We start from the raw sequence: 19,898 nt of genomic DNA on the forward strand, positions 1-19,898 counted from the left end.
AGTTATTGCGTAATTTGTGTGTAAACATATAAAGTCTTAGTTTTTATGCCATGCACTGTATACATTACATAATTAATTCCTGTAATTACAGGTTTATTATTTTTTAATTTATTTTCATAATTAATCATTATCATTATATAAATAATTTATTATATAAATAATCATTATTTTGAACATTTTATAATTGATTTATTGACTTAAAGGAATAATTCACCCAAAATTGAAAATTTACTGAAACTTTACACTCCTCTCAGGCCATTGAAGATTATAGATAGGTTTGTTACTTCACCACAACAGACCTGGAGAAATTTAGCATTACATAGCTCATAAGTGGATCCTCTGCAGTGAATGGGTGCCATCAGAATGAGAGTCCAAACAGCTGATAAAAACATCACAATAATCCATCAGTAATCCATATGACTCCAGTCCATCCATTAAAGTCTTGTGATGTGAAAATCTGCTTATCTGTGGGAAACAAATCCATCATTAAGGCATTTTTACTTTAAACCGTTGCTTCTGGCCAAAATACAGAGTTCATAATCCATAATAATGCTTCCTCCAGTGAAAGAGTCCATCCATCCTCTCACATCAAAATTCACCAACATAATTGTTTAGAACTGTTTATACTAAATTTACTTGTAAATGGTGCTTGATCTGTGCCTATTTCACTCCTGAAGACGAGATGACTTTTTCACTGGAGAAAGCAATATTATGGATAGAGGACTCATAAAAAACGTCTTAATGATGGATTTGTTTATTGCAAAGATACAGCTTTCTGCTTTGCAATGTGATAATTGATGGCATTGTGAAAGAAACTCATCTGCATCTGGGATGTCCTGAGGGTGAGCAAACTATTCCTGTAAAAAGCAATATTTTTGGTAATGTCTATTCATTGATTTTCTCCTCTTTGAATTGTCTTTGGGGAGTTTTTCTGCTCATTGATAAATGTAATGAATTTAATTTACAAAAACTTTGATCTATTAACAGCCCTAAAAACATAATCATCTCTTCTGTGATGGATCATAAGTCATTCATATTCACACAGAAGTTATTTCTGCTCAGCTGTAGTGGGAGTGTTAGATCAGGACAGGGGTATATCAGGGGAGGACACTGTGCCTCTTTCACGGTCCCTTTTGGATCATATCCTCGTTCTGAATTAAGGACTAAGGGTCAGATGCAAACAGCGGGCCAAACTGCACTGGGTGCGAAAAAGAGAGAAGTAAACAGCAGAGAGAGAGAGGAGGAGAGAAGAGAGGTCACATCACTGGATCCATCCTCCCACAGCTGAGCATGTTACACAAGAGTAAACTCAGAGTCATTTCTCTCTTTTTAGTGTCTAAATTTATATGTGTTATAAACCATGCTGAACTCATATCCCATACATAAAATATGGACATTCTTCCAGCAGTCTCCTGCAGTGCTGTAACATACTCTATAGCTGCAGTCGTTTATGTTTGTGTATTTATGAAGGGAGTGGGGAATAGATTCAACCTAAGGTTTGGTTCAGTTAGGCCTGCAGCTGTGAAAACACATTTATGTTTAAGCTGTCAAACCTTCTTACGCTTGTCACAAAATCATCCGTCATTTATCAGGGTGTGATTAATATGAGGAATATTGATCAAAATTTATTATTTTTTAAAACTTATACTTAGTACAGGGTCAAAAATTAACAGGGCTTAGGACAAAAATGCTCCCTAAATTCAAGATATGAGGGCAAAAAATGCCCCTGCAGAATTAAGCTAGATACACTGAACAAAATTATAAATGCAACACTTTTGTTTTTGCCCCCATTTTTCATGAGCTGAACGCAAAGATCTAAGACTTTTTCTATGTATACAAAAGGTCTATTTCTCTCAAATATTGTTCACAAATCTGTCTAAATCTGTGTTAGTGAGAACTTCTCCTTTGCCGAGATACTCCATCCACCTCACAGGTGTGGCATATCAAGATGCTGATTAGACAGCATGATTATTGCACAGGTGTGCCTTAGGCTGGCCACAATAAAAGGCCACACTAAAATGTGCAGTTTTATCACACAGCACACTACCACAGATGTCGCAAGTTTTGAGGGAGCGTGCAATTGGCATGCTGACTGCAGGAAGGTCCACCAGAGCTGTTGCCCATGAATTGAATGTTCATTTCTCTACCATAAACCGTCTCCAAAGGCGTTTCAGAGAATTTGGCAGTACATCCAACCGGCCTCACAACCGCAGACCACGTGTAACCACACCAGCCCAGGACCTCCACATCCAGCATCTTCACCTCCAAGATCGTCTGAGACCAGCCACCCGGACAGCTGCTGCAACAATCGGTTTGCATAAGCAAAGAATTTCTGCACAAACTGTCAGAAACCGTCTCAGGGAAGCTCATCTGCATGCTTGTCGTCCTCATCGAGGGCTCGACCTCACTGCAGTTCGTCGTCGTAACCGACTTGAGTGGGCAAATGCTCACATTCGATGGCGGCTGGCACTTTAGAGAGGTGTTCTCTTCACGGATGAATCCCGGTTTTCACTGTACAGGGCAGATGGCAGACAGCGTGTATGACGTCGTGTGGGTGAGCGGTTTGCTGATGTCAACGTTGTGGATCGAGTGGCCCATGGTGGCGGTGGGGTTATGGTATGAGCAAGTGTATGTTATGGACAACAAACACAGGTGCATTTTATTGATGGCATTTTGAATGCACAGAGATACCGTGATGAGATCCTGAGGCAACATTGTTGTGCCATTCATCCACGACCATCACCTCATGTTGCAGCATGATAATGCACGGCCCCATGTTGCAAGGATCTGTACACAATTACTGGAAGCTGAAAACATCCCAGTTCTTGCATGGCCAGCATACTCACCGGACATGTCACCCATTGAGCATGTTTGGGATGATCTGGATCGGCGTATACAACAGCGTGTTCCAGTTCCTGCCAATATCCAGCAACTTCGCACAGCCATTGAAGAGGAGTGGACCAACATTCCACAGGCCACAATCAACAACCTGATCAACTCTATGCGAAGGAGATGTGTTGCACTGCGTGAGACAAATGGTGGTCACACCAGATACTGACTGGTTTTCAGAAATTTGTGAACAATATTTGAGAGAAATAGGCCTTTTGTGTACATAGAAAAAGTCTTAGATCTTTGAGTTCAGCAATCTTCACTGAGAAAAAAAAAAATATGTGAGGGGGACTTTATTTTATCCATTGGGAATTGACAGGATTGGAAAAGTGGGTGTTACCCACTGATCTATAACAGAGAACATTTTATATAGATCAATGGTGTTACCCCATAAAATTGATGACATTGACATTAAGCAGCATTTAATTAGGGTACTAAGTACTGTGACTAAAAACAATCATTACTGACAACAGTAGCCTGAAATCTTCCTGTAGAAGTGCATGGTGCTAGTAACACCAAGGTCATGGGTTTAATTCCCGGGAAATGCATAAACTGATCAAATGTGTGCAATGCAGAATGATGCAGAATGCAGAATCAAAACCAACAAAAGAGCAACAATATGCAAGTGCTATGACAAGTCTCGGTTAGCCTGACACAGTACACGTAGCAAGGTTTTTTTGTTTTGTTTTTTATGAAAGAAAACAAGTAGAAGAGAAAAAAAGAAAGCTAGTGTTAGAGGGTAAGATAGATACAAAGAAGACTACTAGATACCAAGAAGACAGATAGATAAAATAGAATTAGAATAGAGAGTGCTAAAGTTGGAGGGTCAAATAAATGTATTATACAATACAGATTGTTTCAAAACTGCTTCCCGGTAATGCACAGAAAAATAACAGAATCAATGCTACAAACGTCATCATAAATAAGACAAATCTAAATAGCTCTAAAGACAGCAGTGTCATTATTCAGCTCAAGTCAATTCAGTGTTTGTTCAGTTCAGATTCAACTATACGCAGCTCTACAGAAGACAGTAGTGTTGTTATACAGCTTGAGACAATTCAGTATCAGTATCGATGTTGCAAATATTTTCTCATATCTTGGAACAAAATTAAGTCATATCTTGGAGCAAGGTGAAACAAGTTTAACTTTTTTTCTTTGGAATAACGTGCACAGATGAGTCATACACAATAAGACCAGGAACACGCATTAACAAAAAGCCAGTTTTCCTGCAGTAGGGCACTTGCTAATAGGTTAATGAGCTGTTTGTGTGTTTGTCAGTAATGAGCTGTGCAACTGGCTGGAATTACACAGTGAGAATAATAACAAGGTCTCTGGATTTGAGTGACAGGAGCAGCTCTGCATTTCCTGAGGACAGTCAGCCAGCGGTGTTTGGAGCTGATTAGAGATTACTCTCTGGTGCTCTAATTAAAGATTCCTCTCCGGATAAACTGCTCAGACAAAAATTCAGTCGACTACAAGCCCAAGCTCATCCGTGCAAATTCAAAGGAAAGCTTAACAGAAATTCGTGAGGCGAACGACCTAAGATTATAGATCAGAAATCCACTGGAAGGATGCCTTCAGTAAATAGGACAGGCAGAGAACGAGACGCAGTCTGTAATGTGAACGGCACAGATGAGCACCATCTCAGTCGGCCCACACAGCTGTTGATAAATATGACAGAGAGAGGCTGTTTATGTCTGTCTCACTGTGTCTCCTTTGTTAAAGCACCTCTAAATGTGTTGTCAAGCTCTACACTTGATCGCGCCTCTCAAATTGAATAATCCGTAGGATGACATGGGCTTTACTTTTTCGTTGTGTTATAAAAACAAAAGGCTTCTCGTAACTGTACACAAACAGTACATCAGTGCCATTTGTGCAGAAATACATCAGGTAAAGTGCGTTCATGTGTGTTTAAAGGTGTGCAGGCCACTCTCAACCAGAAATCAATGTGCTATACTTAGCTTGACAGGGTGTATTATATAAACAGTTCTCATACAGCGAGCCACTTCATCAATCAGCTCTCTAAAGTAAGCACAACTAGACCTTTCTGGAAATCTGATTCATCCCAAGAAATATCGCACATTTGACCTACGCTGTCTGACAGATTACAAGGCATATGTCTGTTTATCAGCCAGTCTGTTTGATCCTTTCAATGGTATATAAATTGACCACTGGCTTTTCCGGTAGATGTGAATAAAATTGCATTGATTGCAACCCAGAAGCAGTAACAACCAAAATGCAACGCAACAGCTACAAAATTGCAATTGCAATCATATCCATCCACCAGTTGTGTCTTGCTGAGAAAGTACAGGACGCCTCCGCTATGCATACACCTGCCCACGCCAGTGTGGGACTTCTAGTAGGAGAGCGAGAGATAAAGACGATGTAAGGTGTGTGTTTGAATGCTTTAGGTTCAGGTGGAGACTAAATTAAATAACAACAAATTTTGTAAGGCAGGGGTTTTTAACCTTTACAGATCCACAAACCCCTAGAATAAAAAAAGTTTGATTTTCTCATCCACACTTAATAATAATTTCCATTAAGAACATTAACTGGCATTTCTATTTGAAATAAAAAATCAGAATAATTATAAAAAATAATTATTATATAAAAAAATAACTGATCATTTCATAGAGAGATACCTAAAAATGATTTTTCTATCATCATTTTCTCACCTTCATGTCGTTCCAAACCTGTATGACTTTCTTTCCTCTTTGGAACATAAAAAAAAAGTTATTTTGAAGAATGTTCCAATTGTTTTTGTTCAACAGAGTGAACAAAACAACACTGGAGCCCACAGACTTTTGAAGAAAATAAAAATCTTTCAGCATGCTTCAAAATACTTCTTTTGTGTTCCATAGAAATTCATACAGGTTTGGAATGACAGCATTGTAAATGAGAACGGAATTTTAATTTTGGGGGGTAATATAACCCTTAAAGTAATAGTCTAATAATTTGATATAGGATAGAATATAGACAGAGAATATGGAGCTCGAAAAGGGAAAAACACCCCAATTTTATAGTAAAATTAAAAATATGCAATTTGATGCAGTTGCTGATATTTATCTAGCCAAAAAGTAAGAAACTGCTTGTAATGCAAATCAATGAGTTCGTTATAACAGTATAGCAGACTTAAAATGACATAAAAAGCATATAAATGTCATTATACACATTTTTTTAATTATACTAAAAGGCCTTTTACTTGCTAAAAAGTATCAGTCAGAGTGTAGAGGGCATGTTGTTGATTGTGTACAACATGATTTTCAGCAAAGTCTTGTTATTCATATTGATAATTTCCATATAGAATATGATAGAGTAGACTTTATAAGGTTAAGAAAATTAACTAAAACTGGCACACTGAAAACCCTGGAAACTGTAAGATCAACATAGAAAGTATAATGTCAGTAGCTTTTTAATTTCTTGGAACTTTATTTCGAAACCATCATCAATCTTTGCACACTGCAGTGAATTTATCCTAAAACCAGAGCGGGCAAAGAAACCTTTGGAAACATGAGTCAACCTGGCATATTCTCCCTCACCCTGGGGTTTCTTACAGGATTAACAGGCTGAATGGTGAAAATGAATGACTGGCACACCAAGCACTCGAAGCGAAACCGATTCCACGCTTTTATGGTCCACGTCTGCGAGCGTCTGCTGAGAAGCAGCCGCCTGACTACAAGTGATGAGCCGCACTCTCCGAGTCTGCTTCCGCTAAGCTTGCCAACAGGAAGGGATACCCATATATGGGCAACTCTATTGTCTCCAAGGCACAGTTCCCTTAGCCGGCGTCTCCATGACGACCGGATAGAACTCTCAGCCAAACCTCTACTCATAGAGATTCAACTGGTACGATTTAAACCAATCATATAACAGACGACTCAGCTGGAAGAAAAAAAAATATAAACCACCAGCTTCTAGAAGTGTCTGTCACACATCTTATAGAGGTGAAGGTAGATATATAGAAAGGCGGGCTTTGTGGAAAAACTAGGGCATAACACACAGGAAAATAAAAATAAAAAATCAAGGAAGTGCTACATGTGTTCTTAGAACATTTTTTACTTTTTATTCATAAGAAGACAGACTCAGTCAAATCTGTACAGCTAGAATTAAAAAATAAAAATAAAAGGTAGCTGATGCACAGTCTGGTTTATAGTACAATATAGACTCTGGATTTAATCCATACACTACCATAATGCGTATGCCATTAGTTTTTGCATATGGAGTACCATGTATGGAATATAAGTATGGTCATAATGGCATATATCAAAGCATCATAGTATTACCAATACAAACTGGCACAAAAGCAGACCGCATAGTGCCTATAATTCAGATCACACACAACAGTATTCATTGCAAAACAGTTGATGTGGATCTGCAAGACTGAGTCACTCTACCCCCCTCCATCTCTCTCTCTCTCTCTCTCTCTCTCATCACCCCATCTACCTCCCTCCCCCATGCCTCAATATCTTATATCTCTCGTCTTTGACTCCTCTCCATCGGGATGCGCCCTTGTGAATCAGACAGCTATATCTGAACACAACTGCACCTAGAAACCAGCAAACACACTCTGCTCCAGGGGTGCACAGGCACCGAGGGGTGCTTTATTGCTCGGAGAACTGTCACACATGCATGACTTCCTATTAGTTTGTTTATTATCTGATGCGAGAAGTTAATTACCTTTTTTTAACAAACGTTCAATCAACAGCGCGCGAATGTTTGAGAAGAGGGTTCACATGTACACAGGAAACTATTCAGAGTAGGGCTGCATGATATTGGAAAAATCTCACATTGCGATATTTTGTTTTCCAACGATATATATATTGCGTAAAAAATAATAATAAATAACCAGATGACTTGAATAGCTCTATTTGGAAAAAGTCGTTTTTGTAGGTGAGTAAATCAACATAGGAAATAAATTAAAGCATAGATAAATATAAAAGAACAAAGATACAAATGAAATAAACAGTGCTTTGTATTTTTAAGGCAAGTCTAACAGTATTCAGGTACAGAAATTGTAAAATAACACTGCATAGTCTTCACTGCATAAATTAAATCTAATAATAATCTGTGTTAAAGTTACAAAAGTGATTTTTCTCTATGTGTTTTGTTGTTTGATTAACATGACACAGGAAGCAACAGGGATATTAAACTGCTGATATTGTTATCCTCTTTCTTTCTCAATTGTTTACCTTCACCTAAGACTTTTTTTACAAGGATACTTGCGGAGACATGCATTTTGACATAGTTTCGCACATATGTGTCATTTCAGGCACATATATAGCGGAAATGAATGGAATTCAGTGTTCACGTGCATCTGCGTGGCTCTCACCGTGTCTACGTTGGACGCAGCTGCGTGACCCGCTGCTTTCTCCTTCTTTCCAAAGCGCTCGGGAGCTTGCACTTTCGTGGCGTCTGTCATTGCTAAGCAACCGTGACCTGCGCTCTCCTCGACGACACGGAAGTTTCAACAAAGGATAAAGCTCTGCTACTAATTTTATTTAAAAATGGATATCTCTGTACAGCTGTCGCGACCGGTGTAGACGCGGTGTCTGTGTGTGAGCAAAGAAAACGATCGGTTTTTCATCGCACACACTGCGATGTGACTATCGCACATCGCGATATCGATGCTGAAACGATATATCGTGCAGCCCTAATTCAGAGTAGTATTTGCTGTTGCATAAACACACACATGCATGCACGTGTGAACGTTACCTGATCCAGAAGGAGACTTGCTGCGTCTGGAAAGCGTGAGACTTCTGGGAGAGCTTCTGTTTAAAGACCCTATCTTCCCATAGGACGTTGATTTCACCACTCGGCACTCTGTCACAAAATCACATTAGATAGATAGTGAGGTGCAAAAGTCCGAGGCACTAATGGCTTGCAGTTGAAAAATGAATGCATTTCAACTATTTTTAGAATTTGGTATGTTGCATCTAAACAATGATCCACACTCATAGCGCACAGCATGGTAAATATGGAAGCTCAAATGAGATTTGTTCTATCATGTCACATGAGCTTCCATGTTTAGCATATGAAATGCTCTCTATGCATGTGTGTTAACGAGTCTAAATTAAATCTTTTCACAAGATTTGGATCAAACTGTTTTGATTTATATGGATTTATTTTATGATGTCTTTATGAGCTTTTTGGATCTTTTAAGTTTTGGTTACATGAACTTTTAATGGAGGGACAGAAACCTCTCAGCAATAATTAAAGTATCTTAACTTGTTTTTCAAAGATAAAAAAGTCTCATGGGTTTGGAACAATGAGTAAATAAACGATAACAGAATTTTCATTTTTAGGTGAACTATCCTGAGAAAGAAAGAAAGGTCTGGAATGACATGAGGATATGTAAATGGTGCTTCCATGTCAAATGTATTGTGCTCGAGTAATGAATTTAGAATTTTACATCAGTAGTAAATGTTACATGAATAGCTGATTGCTTAATTTTCATTATTTTATGTTTTACTATATATGAGACCACCAAATGACTATCTAGTTTGATTGCCATCTTAAATCCTCTTTAAAAGTCAACTTTGCCCAAAGATAATCCTTAAACTGAGGCGCTAAATTAATCCTCTTTTAAAAACAGTCTGCTTGTTACAAGTGTGATCAAAAAGATGGCAGCGCTACAAGTGAGGAAAAGGCCTTAACCCTAAATACAGATCAGAGACTGAAGATTAAATTAGATTCTCTGCAGACGAAGTGTTGCTCAGATTCTCACATGCTCTGTGTTTATCTATCACATTTTTGCTTTTGCTGCAATAACCCTGTGTACATAATGCACTGAGAGAGCAATAAGACCGTGACACCAGGTATGACAGTAAATGCCACAGTCTATTATGGCAGGATTTCTTGAAGGGCAGGACACCACTTCACTCTCCATCTCCATGGAGTTACATATAGAGAGCAAGTTCCAGCACTTAACTCTCCAGTAGGCTACTAACAAACCAATGTCTTTTATAATACACAGTCGAGTTTTAAAAATATGCTTTCTCACAATAGTTAATAGCAGTCTTACATAATCTTCATCAACAATGATTTCATAACTATTTATATTATGTATCAAATGAAAATTTACATGGCACATCACAGCCAGTGTGCTGTTATGGGCAACCATTCTGCTCATATTAAAAATGCATCCTCCAGGGAAATCATTGTCGTCAAAGGCTGCCATTTTGGCTCCATCCATCTCGCCATCGGCATGCTTCATATGTTCCTCTCGGCTCTGATCAGAACTCATTAGAGCGGCACGTGTTCCTCTGTTAGTGCCTGTGTAATTAAACCTCTACTCATGATTGACTGCACTCACTGTAATTCAATGTGATAAATCATCCAACATTCATTAAATTTGTTCTGTACAGTGCAGCTGTAACAGTGCAGCCAATTGGTAACAACTCAAAAGAATTATCAGTTTATCTGTCAGATAGACAGACAGACAGACCGATAGAGAGAGAGAGAGAGAACTTAACTATTTTCTTATTTCTTGTTTATTAAAAAATATATATTCATGTAATTCTCTACTTAATGATTTATAGATCTATTCTTGTTTTGTCTATGTATTATATTTGTTCTTTGCTCATGCAATAGTCAATGCTTTGGCAATACTGTGCAAGTCATGCCAATAAAGCTCATTTGAATTGAATTGAGAGAGAGAGAGATGGATGGATGGATGGATGGATGGACAAATAGATAGATAGATAGATAGATAGATAGATAGATAGATAGATAGATAGATAGACAGATAGACAGACAGACAGACAGACAGACCGACTGAATATTGTTCAATTAAAACAATATAAAGACACAATCAGAGCAAAAAAGAAACACCATCTGACCAAAAGTTTACAAGAAATAGAACATTCAATAAATCCTAATCACTTCTGGGATATGTGGAATAATCTGAGCACAACAAAACCACAAGACTTCCCAATACAAGATGGAAACATTTGGACAAAACATTTTGAAAATTTATATAAAGAAATCCCTCCAAAACAACTCATTAACAATTCTGATCAGATCAAACAAAGTCTACAAACTTATGAAAACATAATTAAAAATAATCAAAACCCTATCGACTTCCCAATTACACATGAAGAATTGATGAAAAAAATGTAAAAAATCTTGTGGTCCTCCTGACAACATTCTAGGTGAAATGCTGAAACACAGCACACCTGAGCTTCAGACAGCTGTGCTCAAATTATTCAGCCTTGTACTTAGTTTAGGCTGTTTTCCTGACATCTGGAGCCAAGGACTTACAGTATTTCCCCAATTCACAAGAGTGAAGACAAATTGGACCCTGGAATTGGAATTTCAGAGGCATTTGTGTGAGCAGTAATCTGGGGAAATTATTTATCAGTATTTTAAACAATAGAATAATAAACTTCCTTAACGAACACAGTGTCCTGAGCCCTAGTCCTTGGCTACTGACCACATTCACACCCTATACACCCTAATCAATAAACACGTAAAACAGACTAAACACAGTACTTTGTCGATTTAAAAAAAGCATTTGATTCTATTTGGCATGACGGATTATATTACAAATTTTTACAAAGTGGTGTAGGGTGTAAAGTTTATGACATTATTGAATCAATGTATTCAAACAACAAATGTGCAATACGAATTGGCAATAAACATACAGGATTCTTCACCCAGAAGAGAGGAGTGCGGCAGGGCTGTCCAACACTGTTCAACATTTACATTAATGAATTAGCGGTGCAGTTGGAACAGCCTACAGCCCCTGGACTCACTCTACAAGACAAAAACATCAAGCTTTTGCTGTACGCAGATGATCTAGTGCTGCTGTCATCCACCCCACAGGGACTACAGCAGCACCTAGACCTGCTGGAGAACTACTGCCAGAACTGGGCCCTGGCAGTAAACCTCAAAAAGACCAACATTATGGTCTTTCAGAAAAAGCCCAGATGTCAGGAACACAGATACCAGTTCAGTCTAGGCAGCACCGATGCAGTACACTTACCTCGGCCTGATCATCACTGCATCGGGAGTTTCAGTATGGCAGTGAATGCTCTCAAATATAAAGCTCGAAGAGCTCTATATGGCATTAAAAGAAAATTCCAAAATATTGAACTACCAATTCCAATTTGGTGTAAAGTCTTTGTCTTAGTAAGTCTTTGTAATTCAGCCCATAGCACTGTATGGAAGTGAGGTTTGGGGTCTACTCAGCGATCAGAGCTACAGGGATGGGACAGACATCCAACAGAAGCCCTGCACTCAGAATTCTGCAAAATGATTCTAAAATTACAAAGGAGAACACCCAATAACTCATGTAGAGCAGAATTAGGCCGATTCCCATTGATTATAAATATACAAAAAAAATCCCTCAAATTCTGGATGCATCTAAAATCAAGTCCCACAGAATCGCTACATTTTAAAGCACTACAAACCCAAGAACTGAACCCCGAAAAAGTCCCCTAAGTCAGCTGGTTCTGAGACTTACTAACCTGACTAACTCTAAGACTAACCAGTCTCAGACCAGCACTGCTTCTCACCCAAACATCAAAATAAATCAAATTGTCAAACAATCTTTAAATATATATCTGGAACATTGGGATCAAGAAACCAAAACACAAAGCAAATTACAACTCTATCAAACTATAAAATCAAAATATGAATTAGAAGAATATCTCCAGAGTGTCAAAGACACAAAGCAAAGACTTTGTGACCGGCAGACACAAAAAGAGCTGGTTACCCAGAGAGTAAAGAGTGTGTGCTCACTGTGAGACAGGAGAGATTCAGACAGAGACACACTTCCTACCTCACTGTTACCAATTTAAATCAATCAGAGACATATACATCAACAAATTCACAAACATTATAAAGAACTTTACAGCCATGACTGAAGAGGAACAAATAAAGATAATACTAGGAGAGGGACAGATATGTGTGGACGTGCCACAGCCTGAGAGACAGCAGGTGAATGTACATAATGTGTCTGACCTCAGTGTGTTTCCCTACTGTCTACCACAGTGACCCTCAGCCTGTGTGTATTTATATGTTAAACACTGTGGTATGAAATGTTCACACAAGTTATTATTTGTTACACTGTTTATTTAAGTTTATATTGTTATAATGTTTTTATTCTATTATTTTGATCTTTTCATTGTTATTATATTTCTCCACATATATTTCAAGCTTTGGCAATATTGTATTTTTTACAGTCGTGCCAATAAAGCAATTTTGAATTTGAATTTGATGATAGATAGACAGACAGACAGACAGACAGACAGACATCGATAGATAGATAGATAGACAGACAGACTGACAGAGATAGATAGATAGAGATAAAAAAGATAGATAGATAGATAGATATAGAGAGAGAGAGGGAGATGTGTTAATGGTTAGAGAGTGTTAATGGTTAGAAAGCAGGACTTGTAACCCGAAGGTTGCGGGTTCGAGTCTCGGGTCAGGCAGTGATTGTAGGTGGGGGGGGTGAATGTCCAGCACTCTCTCCACCCTCAATACCACGACTGAGGTGAGACCCTTGAGCAAGGCACAGAACTACATTGGTCCGTGTGTGTGTGTGTGTGTGTGTGTGTGTGTTTGTTCACTTCTCATTGCTGTGTGTGTGCACTTGGATGGCTTAAATGCAGAGCACAAATTCCAAGTATGGGACACCATACTTGGCCACACCTCAAAAAATAAATAAAAAAGATAGATGGATAGATAGAGAAGTCTCTTCTATTAAAGAGCTCTTCCAAATACACCAATTCACTGAGCTCACATCAGCACAGAGGAGGAGCCAAACGGAAAACAGTCTTTGTCTCTCCACATCATTAATGAAAGGAAACCAGACACAGATTCTCATTTCCTGACAGCAACAAGAACAACATGGAGGAGAGAGACGAGGAGAGGAAGTCTATCCATCTAGGACAAGTGGCAGAAACCCATTAGAGAAGTGGCTGGTGTAGGCGTTAAGGGGGAATGAGCCTTTATTTTATATTCCACATTTGTGGGATGAAACTTTAATGGATTCATTCATAAGCTTCTTATGAACTAATTTGTAACAGGATGTTATTCATTCAAGACGGGACAAAGAGAACATTTCTGGGTAGGTGGAAGATAACATCCACATGGACCTTCTGCTGATGAGATCATGACAAGTAGTGGTTTTTCACTCAAATGAATACAAAGACAACTACCGAAAGGCTCTTTACCGCTTTCATCCAACATAAAGTCATCCTGGTAACGGAACTTCTCCGGGCCGCATGCGATGAAGATGTCCTCCTCTCCGAAGAAATCTTGAAGGCAGATGACCTGCAATTGGAAAGAGAGAACGCCATTAGCAGAATTAGATCCATTAGAGCATCTGAACATCTCTTTGATCATTAGGTTTTCTATCCTGAAGCCATTATTAAAGAGCCCAAATTACAGATCCAGCCTCTTCTTCAAAAAACCAATGAGATGGTTTGATCGTGATCGCCACCCAGAAGGCTTTGAAGGCTTTACTGAGCCCATCTCTAATGTCTTTTTAAGATGAGTAACCACCAGCCACGTTACTGTTGATTGCCCCTAATCAAGAAGAAATTAGATCTACCCGCCAAGCATCATTTCCCATCAGCCCTGTGGCCATCTATGGGGACACTGCATTGAGAACCTTTTTACAGTTTGAACAATGAAACAAGGGGACAACAAGCAAACAAATGCATGTATAATCAGCTTTGAGCACAGCACAAAACACACAGAGGACCTTTTCAGAGAACAACCAGGAAATTATTACTGTTTTTTGATCAAGTATGATTTCTAGCCCCCTAAAGCACCAATGAAGAGAATGCGTGATTTTTCATTAGCCAGACAGACATTTTTTGTAATGAAGGGAGAGGGCAAAGAAACTAGATTTTAGTTTATTGATTTTATTTTATTCATGAGGGTTGGAAACTGACATTGAGATTGCACTTTTGTTTGCTATGGCATTCCAGTAATTATACAATTATTTAAATGGATATAAATGATAACTGGATATATGGATATAGCCAGTTGCTAAGGTGTTCTCAGTGGATTAAGCATGTTTCTACTCAGTTGGCCAAGTAGTTTTTTTAAACTAGGCAGTTGCTACGGTGTTCTAGGTGTCTACACACATCAAGGTGTTTGAGCATGTTATAAAAATTATTCTGAATGGTTTACGAATGTTGCTATGCTGATGCTAAGGTGTTCTGATCATTTTTAGCACACTGCTAGCCAGTTGCTAAAGTGTTCTGATTGCTTTACCACATCACTAGGCAGTTGCTAAGGTGTTTGGCATGGCTTAAGCATATTTCTAGGCAGTTGCTAAGGTGTTCTGAATTAAGCACATCACTTGGAAATTGCTACAGCATTCTCAACATTTTTAGCACACTGCTAAGCAATTGCTAAGGTATTCTGGGTGTTTTAACACATCAATAGACAGTTGTTAAGGTGTTCAGAGTGTTTTAGTAGATCCGTAGACTGTTGCTAAAGTGTTCGAAATGGTTTAAGCATGTTGCTAGGAAGTTGCTGTATTGTGAGTGAATGGTTTAAGCATGTTGCTAGGCAGGTGTTTTGGAGGTTACTAGGGCATTGCTAGGTGGTTGCAGGGATTGTTCTGGCTGTTTAAACGTCAACAAAGCCCAGATACAATATACGCTGGTCCCTAGATATGGCTCAGATCCCACTTTCAAAGTCTATAGCTAACTGGCATGGCACAGTCTGCAACATGTTGTGCACAAAGTAACGAGAAAAAGAAGAAGAGGAGAATAAAAGGGTCTCTTTTGAGAATTTTGCGTCGAAAACAGCAGGAGCTCCGGCCTTAAGGATGAGAATATTTCTGATGTTTCTCATCAAGAGGCGATTAAAAAACATCAGAAAAACAGTTCTACATAAGGGCACGGCTTAGAAAAGACCACTGGGATGAAGGTGATGCACAAAAAGAGGCGAGAGAGAATCAGAAAGCAGCAAAGCGTCAAACTCAGACTGACAGAGATAGCTGTCTCCCAGAGCAAAAAAGTAGCTTTGATGTCGTGAAGAAATGTAAAAACAAGTTTGGTTATGCAAGACTGTGTTCAGAAGTTGTCTGTCTCTTTAAGTGGAACAGACAAAGTGATCAAGCTGGCACAATAAACTGCAGAGCTGTCCAAAGATTAAATGCTTATAACATGGATTATTTCTGAACACTGGCTTTGATGGAGATGAGACCAATGGCAAAGAGCTGCATAATTGCATAAAAAAGTTAAACTTTCAGAGAAACATTCAATCAAGGACAACACTTCTGTTTAGTTACATTTCCATTTAGCAATTCAGGATACAAAAAAAACTGTTCCTCATTCAGAGATTTAAAGTAAAAAGTAAATTGTACCTTCTTCTATTTTCCCTTAAAGAACAGTGTAAACAACAAATTAGTAGTTTTAATGGCTTAGATGGGCACAGACGCCTCAGAGGTGACTAGATAGTAAATTCCCGTTTTGCGATGCTACAATTGCGCCATCTAGAGGATAATCCGGGGCAGTGCATGATATATTTTGTCTTTCTCTTGTTGATATAGTCCATTTGTAGAGCAATTGAATCATTAAATGGTTATTATTTACTACGAATATGTAAGGGTTAAATTCATATCCATATCAATTTCCTTCCACTGCCACGTTAGACCATATTAATAGAATTGATAGAATATTTCCCTAAATGATAGCGCGCAATGATTTATGAAACCACTAGGTGTCGCTATTTACATGCACTAAACCAAAACATATGGAAAACAAGAATGGCAATGAACTAAATTAAATGCCTTGATTGAATTTATAAAGCACACATACTTTCCATCACTCTTTCTGTCTCCGTTACAAAAATAATAATAATTATAATATTAATTATAATGTTCTATCACTATTTTTTTTAAAAATCAATAATATTATGACTATAAAATTATAATAATTTAACATAAATTAAACACAGAAGGTTTAAAACAATATATATATATATATATATATATATATATATAGCACAAAATAAATATTTAAGATGTAAGTGCAAGTCCAGGTCACTAAGCAAATAAGCAAATTCTAATCATGTGAAGTTAAGATGTTCTTTGCAACAAAAACTCAAAATGCTGATCTAATCTAATTTGCAAAAAAATTTGAAAAATACAATTGCAGACTTTTAGACCCCAGCGTATAAATCAAACTAAATTTTGTGTTTTGCAATGCTTCGTGCCGCTTGCAAATATTTTGAAGCCTGGAGGACGAAAAGGTCTCTAGATACAAATGAACTGTCTCATTGTATTATGTTAAACAAATGAAATCTCTCTTCAAGGCAGTGTTTTGCTGCAGTACAGATGCTCCATCTTGTTCTCACCCACGGCTCTGCTAATTCAGTAAGAAAAGGAAAAAACTGTGATATGCTATTTTTACCACTCTCAGGGTAAAGTTTCACAGAGGAACAGTACTCTGTACAAAATGTTTGAAACTACTTGAGGATGTGAACAGAAAGTGAGGCCAGCAGGGTTATATATAGCTGCACAGGTACACTATGCTGTCATCAAAAAAAAAAGAGGACAACATGAAGGACAAAAAATATTTCTTTAACCCTGAACAAGGGTATTGTGAAATCAACATTTCTATTTCATATTATTTTATTTCTGTATGAGCACCTCATGGTCTGAACAGATGTGCATAATGACCCAGAACAAATGTAGAGAGCCTCTTAACAAGGTTAAAATTGTGCACCTCTGTTCTCAGGGAGGATGAGAACAGCATTTGTCCTGCTTCAGGAAGAAAGTGTTGCGTAAACAACAAGTTGGGTTTCTGACAGCTGGTGTGAACCAGAGGAACTGATAGCAAACGCTGCATCCCTGTCTCGTTCTTTGTCTTTGTTCTCAGACTCTATAGTGACCCAGTTCACCCAGACTGACTGGTGACTAAAAGAGAGACGTATTGAACTATTACTACTACTAGTAGTATTACAAAAAAATAATAAAAATAAATAAAAACTACCCATGTCATTCAAAAATGCACTGTATACATAATTGCAATTTATTGTACTCTTATTTAAAATACAACCCACAAATCTTGGTAATCTCAACATTTGAAATTAACGTGAAGTTAAAATTAACATGAATTACTGCATTGACTATTGCCAAAAATTTGGAAAGGCTTTATTATTTTATACAATGCCTAAATGGGCATTTCTAAAACGTTAAGTCATTTTATATCCATGCCAGTTGCATTTGGATCAAAAATATTTTCTTTAAAATAATGTGCACTGATTAGTCCACAACAGTGTTGTTATTGTTAACTAAATCTAAAACTATTAAAAATGTTTTTGTTAATTGAATTAAGGCTGAAATTAAATTAAATATAAATGTTAAATGAAAAATTAAGAATTAAAAACATTGCTCTGGCAACTAACTGAAGTGAAATACGTTTAAACTGAAGTACTAAAATTACCAAAACTAAGACTGGACTAAAAAATAAAAATAAAAATCAGAAAATTAACAAAATTACTAAAAAATTAAAATGAGAACTGAAAATACATTAAAATTGTAAATAAAATAAAAGTTACTTCAAATATGAATAAATATATACTATAATAGTATATAAATAATACTAAAAAACAACATTGGTCCCGAATAAGAACAGGAATATGTATTAACAAATAGCAATTTTTAGGTCGTGTTGACCTTGAACACTATTTATTAATCACCTGAACAGTAAAATATTTTTTTTGATTTTCAAACTGAAATGCGTTTATGTTTGTGAGAGACTGAAATATGTAAATGTTTGTGAGAGCAGCAGCAAAACAGTAACTGGTTGGACAAACAGAAAGCCCCGCCCCAAGCTCATGCCATTGGTTGAGCCAGTGTTGCTGTGTCCGGCCGATCAAACAAACAGAGCCAGGGTTTTTACTTATCAGGGAACCTACAAATAGATTACTGTCAGTTAGATATGCATATTAAACCAGGAAAAGTATAAAGTATTAAACATGAAAAACTTAAAACACTGCAGCATTTGACAGACAGTCAGAGTGAGTGGCGCTGTCCTTGGTGCTGAGAGTCTAGCACTGCAACAGAGACATTTCTCTCACTGCCAATGAGAATGCTCCCACAAGATGTTTAAACCATGTGTTCGCTGACAAGAGACAAGCTATGTTTGCAGTTCTCTCTAACGTGAAGAGACATAACAAGTGCCTCAAAAAGTGCAGCCTTTGACAACAAAAGAAAACAAAGGCGAAAGGGCCTCCTTCTTTTCCCTAAGAACTCATTCAGGGTCAAAGTGTGAGTCTTGAGTAACCAGGCTGATGGTTAATCCAGTTAGTATCAGGCGATGGGACCCAGAATAGCTGTCCCTGTCAAGAGGGCAGAGACGAATGCGCTGGTGAGGTCATGACCCGCATCAATGCCAGCTCATGCTTTCACACTCATCCTCGGCCCACCGACCTGCACATGCGTGCGTGTGTAAAACAGCAGGGAGTCTGTAGGGGTAGAAATGTAGAATTTTTCATCACACCACAAGCTCACATACAGCCATCCTACACCCGTATGTGCATGCTCATGTGGGTGCATGTGTGTGTAAATGTGCGTAGAGGGAGTGAGGGAAGAAAATAAGCCCCCACAAAATGAGGCGGCATGACAGCATTATGATCGTGGGAGGCTCATGTCTCATCAAAACAGACTGGTCCTTCAACAGAAGAAGCCCATCAGACAACAGATTGAATTATTGCCCACCTCCATCTGAGTGTTCCTCAAGCCTCCGCACAAAGTCTTCAAAATAACTGCTGTCTTTAGCTTGTTTTGCATTCGGTTGAGATGAAACACAAGATGAACTCTGACGCCCTGACATTTCATAATGTCAAATTTGAATTTGCTGACATAGTGGGGTACGTTAAGGTTTAAACAATGTCTTTTAGGTTCAGGAATTTCTTTCTTCTGAGGAACACAAAAGAAGATGTTATAGGCAGGAAGTTGCACTTTTTCCACTTGATGAAAATATTTAGTGACCTTTAATACTCGAAAAAGGACTAAATGGCATCATAAAAGCACC

General features: G+C 37.9%; 1 protein-coding gene across 9 annotated transcripts in view; it reads right to left on the reverse strand.

Annotated features, from left to right (window-relative positions):
• The window catches only part of dclk1a (doublecortin-like kinase 1a), a 50,784-nt gene that overhangs the window by 17,449 nt on the left and 13,437 nt on the right, over positions 1–19,898 (reverse strand). For 5 of the 9 annotated variants that reach the window (XM_058789916.1, XM_058789917.1, XM_058789925.1 and 2 more), the window contains 2 exons: positions 14,055–14,169; positions 8,602–8,709 (listed from right to left, as the gene is read on the reverse strand). In XM_058789916.1, the coding sequence (XP_058645899.1) occupies positions 8,602–8,709; positions 14,055–14,169 (223 nt within the window). The remainder of the gene's footprint in view (positions 1–8,601; positions 8,710–14,054; positions 14,170–19,898) is intronic. The other 4 variants (XM_058789918.1, XM_058789924.1, XM_058789920.1 and 1 more) reach the window with 3 other exon arrangements.

The sequence above is a fragment of the Onychostoma macrolepis genome, chromosome 10 (assembly GCF_012432095.1).
Source record: "Onychostoma macrolepis isolate SWU-2019 chromosome 10, ASM1243209v1, whole genome shotgun sequence".
Lineage (NCBI taxonomy): Eukaryota > Metazoa > Chordata > Actinopteri > Cypriniformes > Cyprinidae > Onychostoma > Onychostoma macrolepis.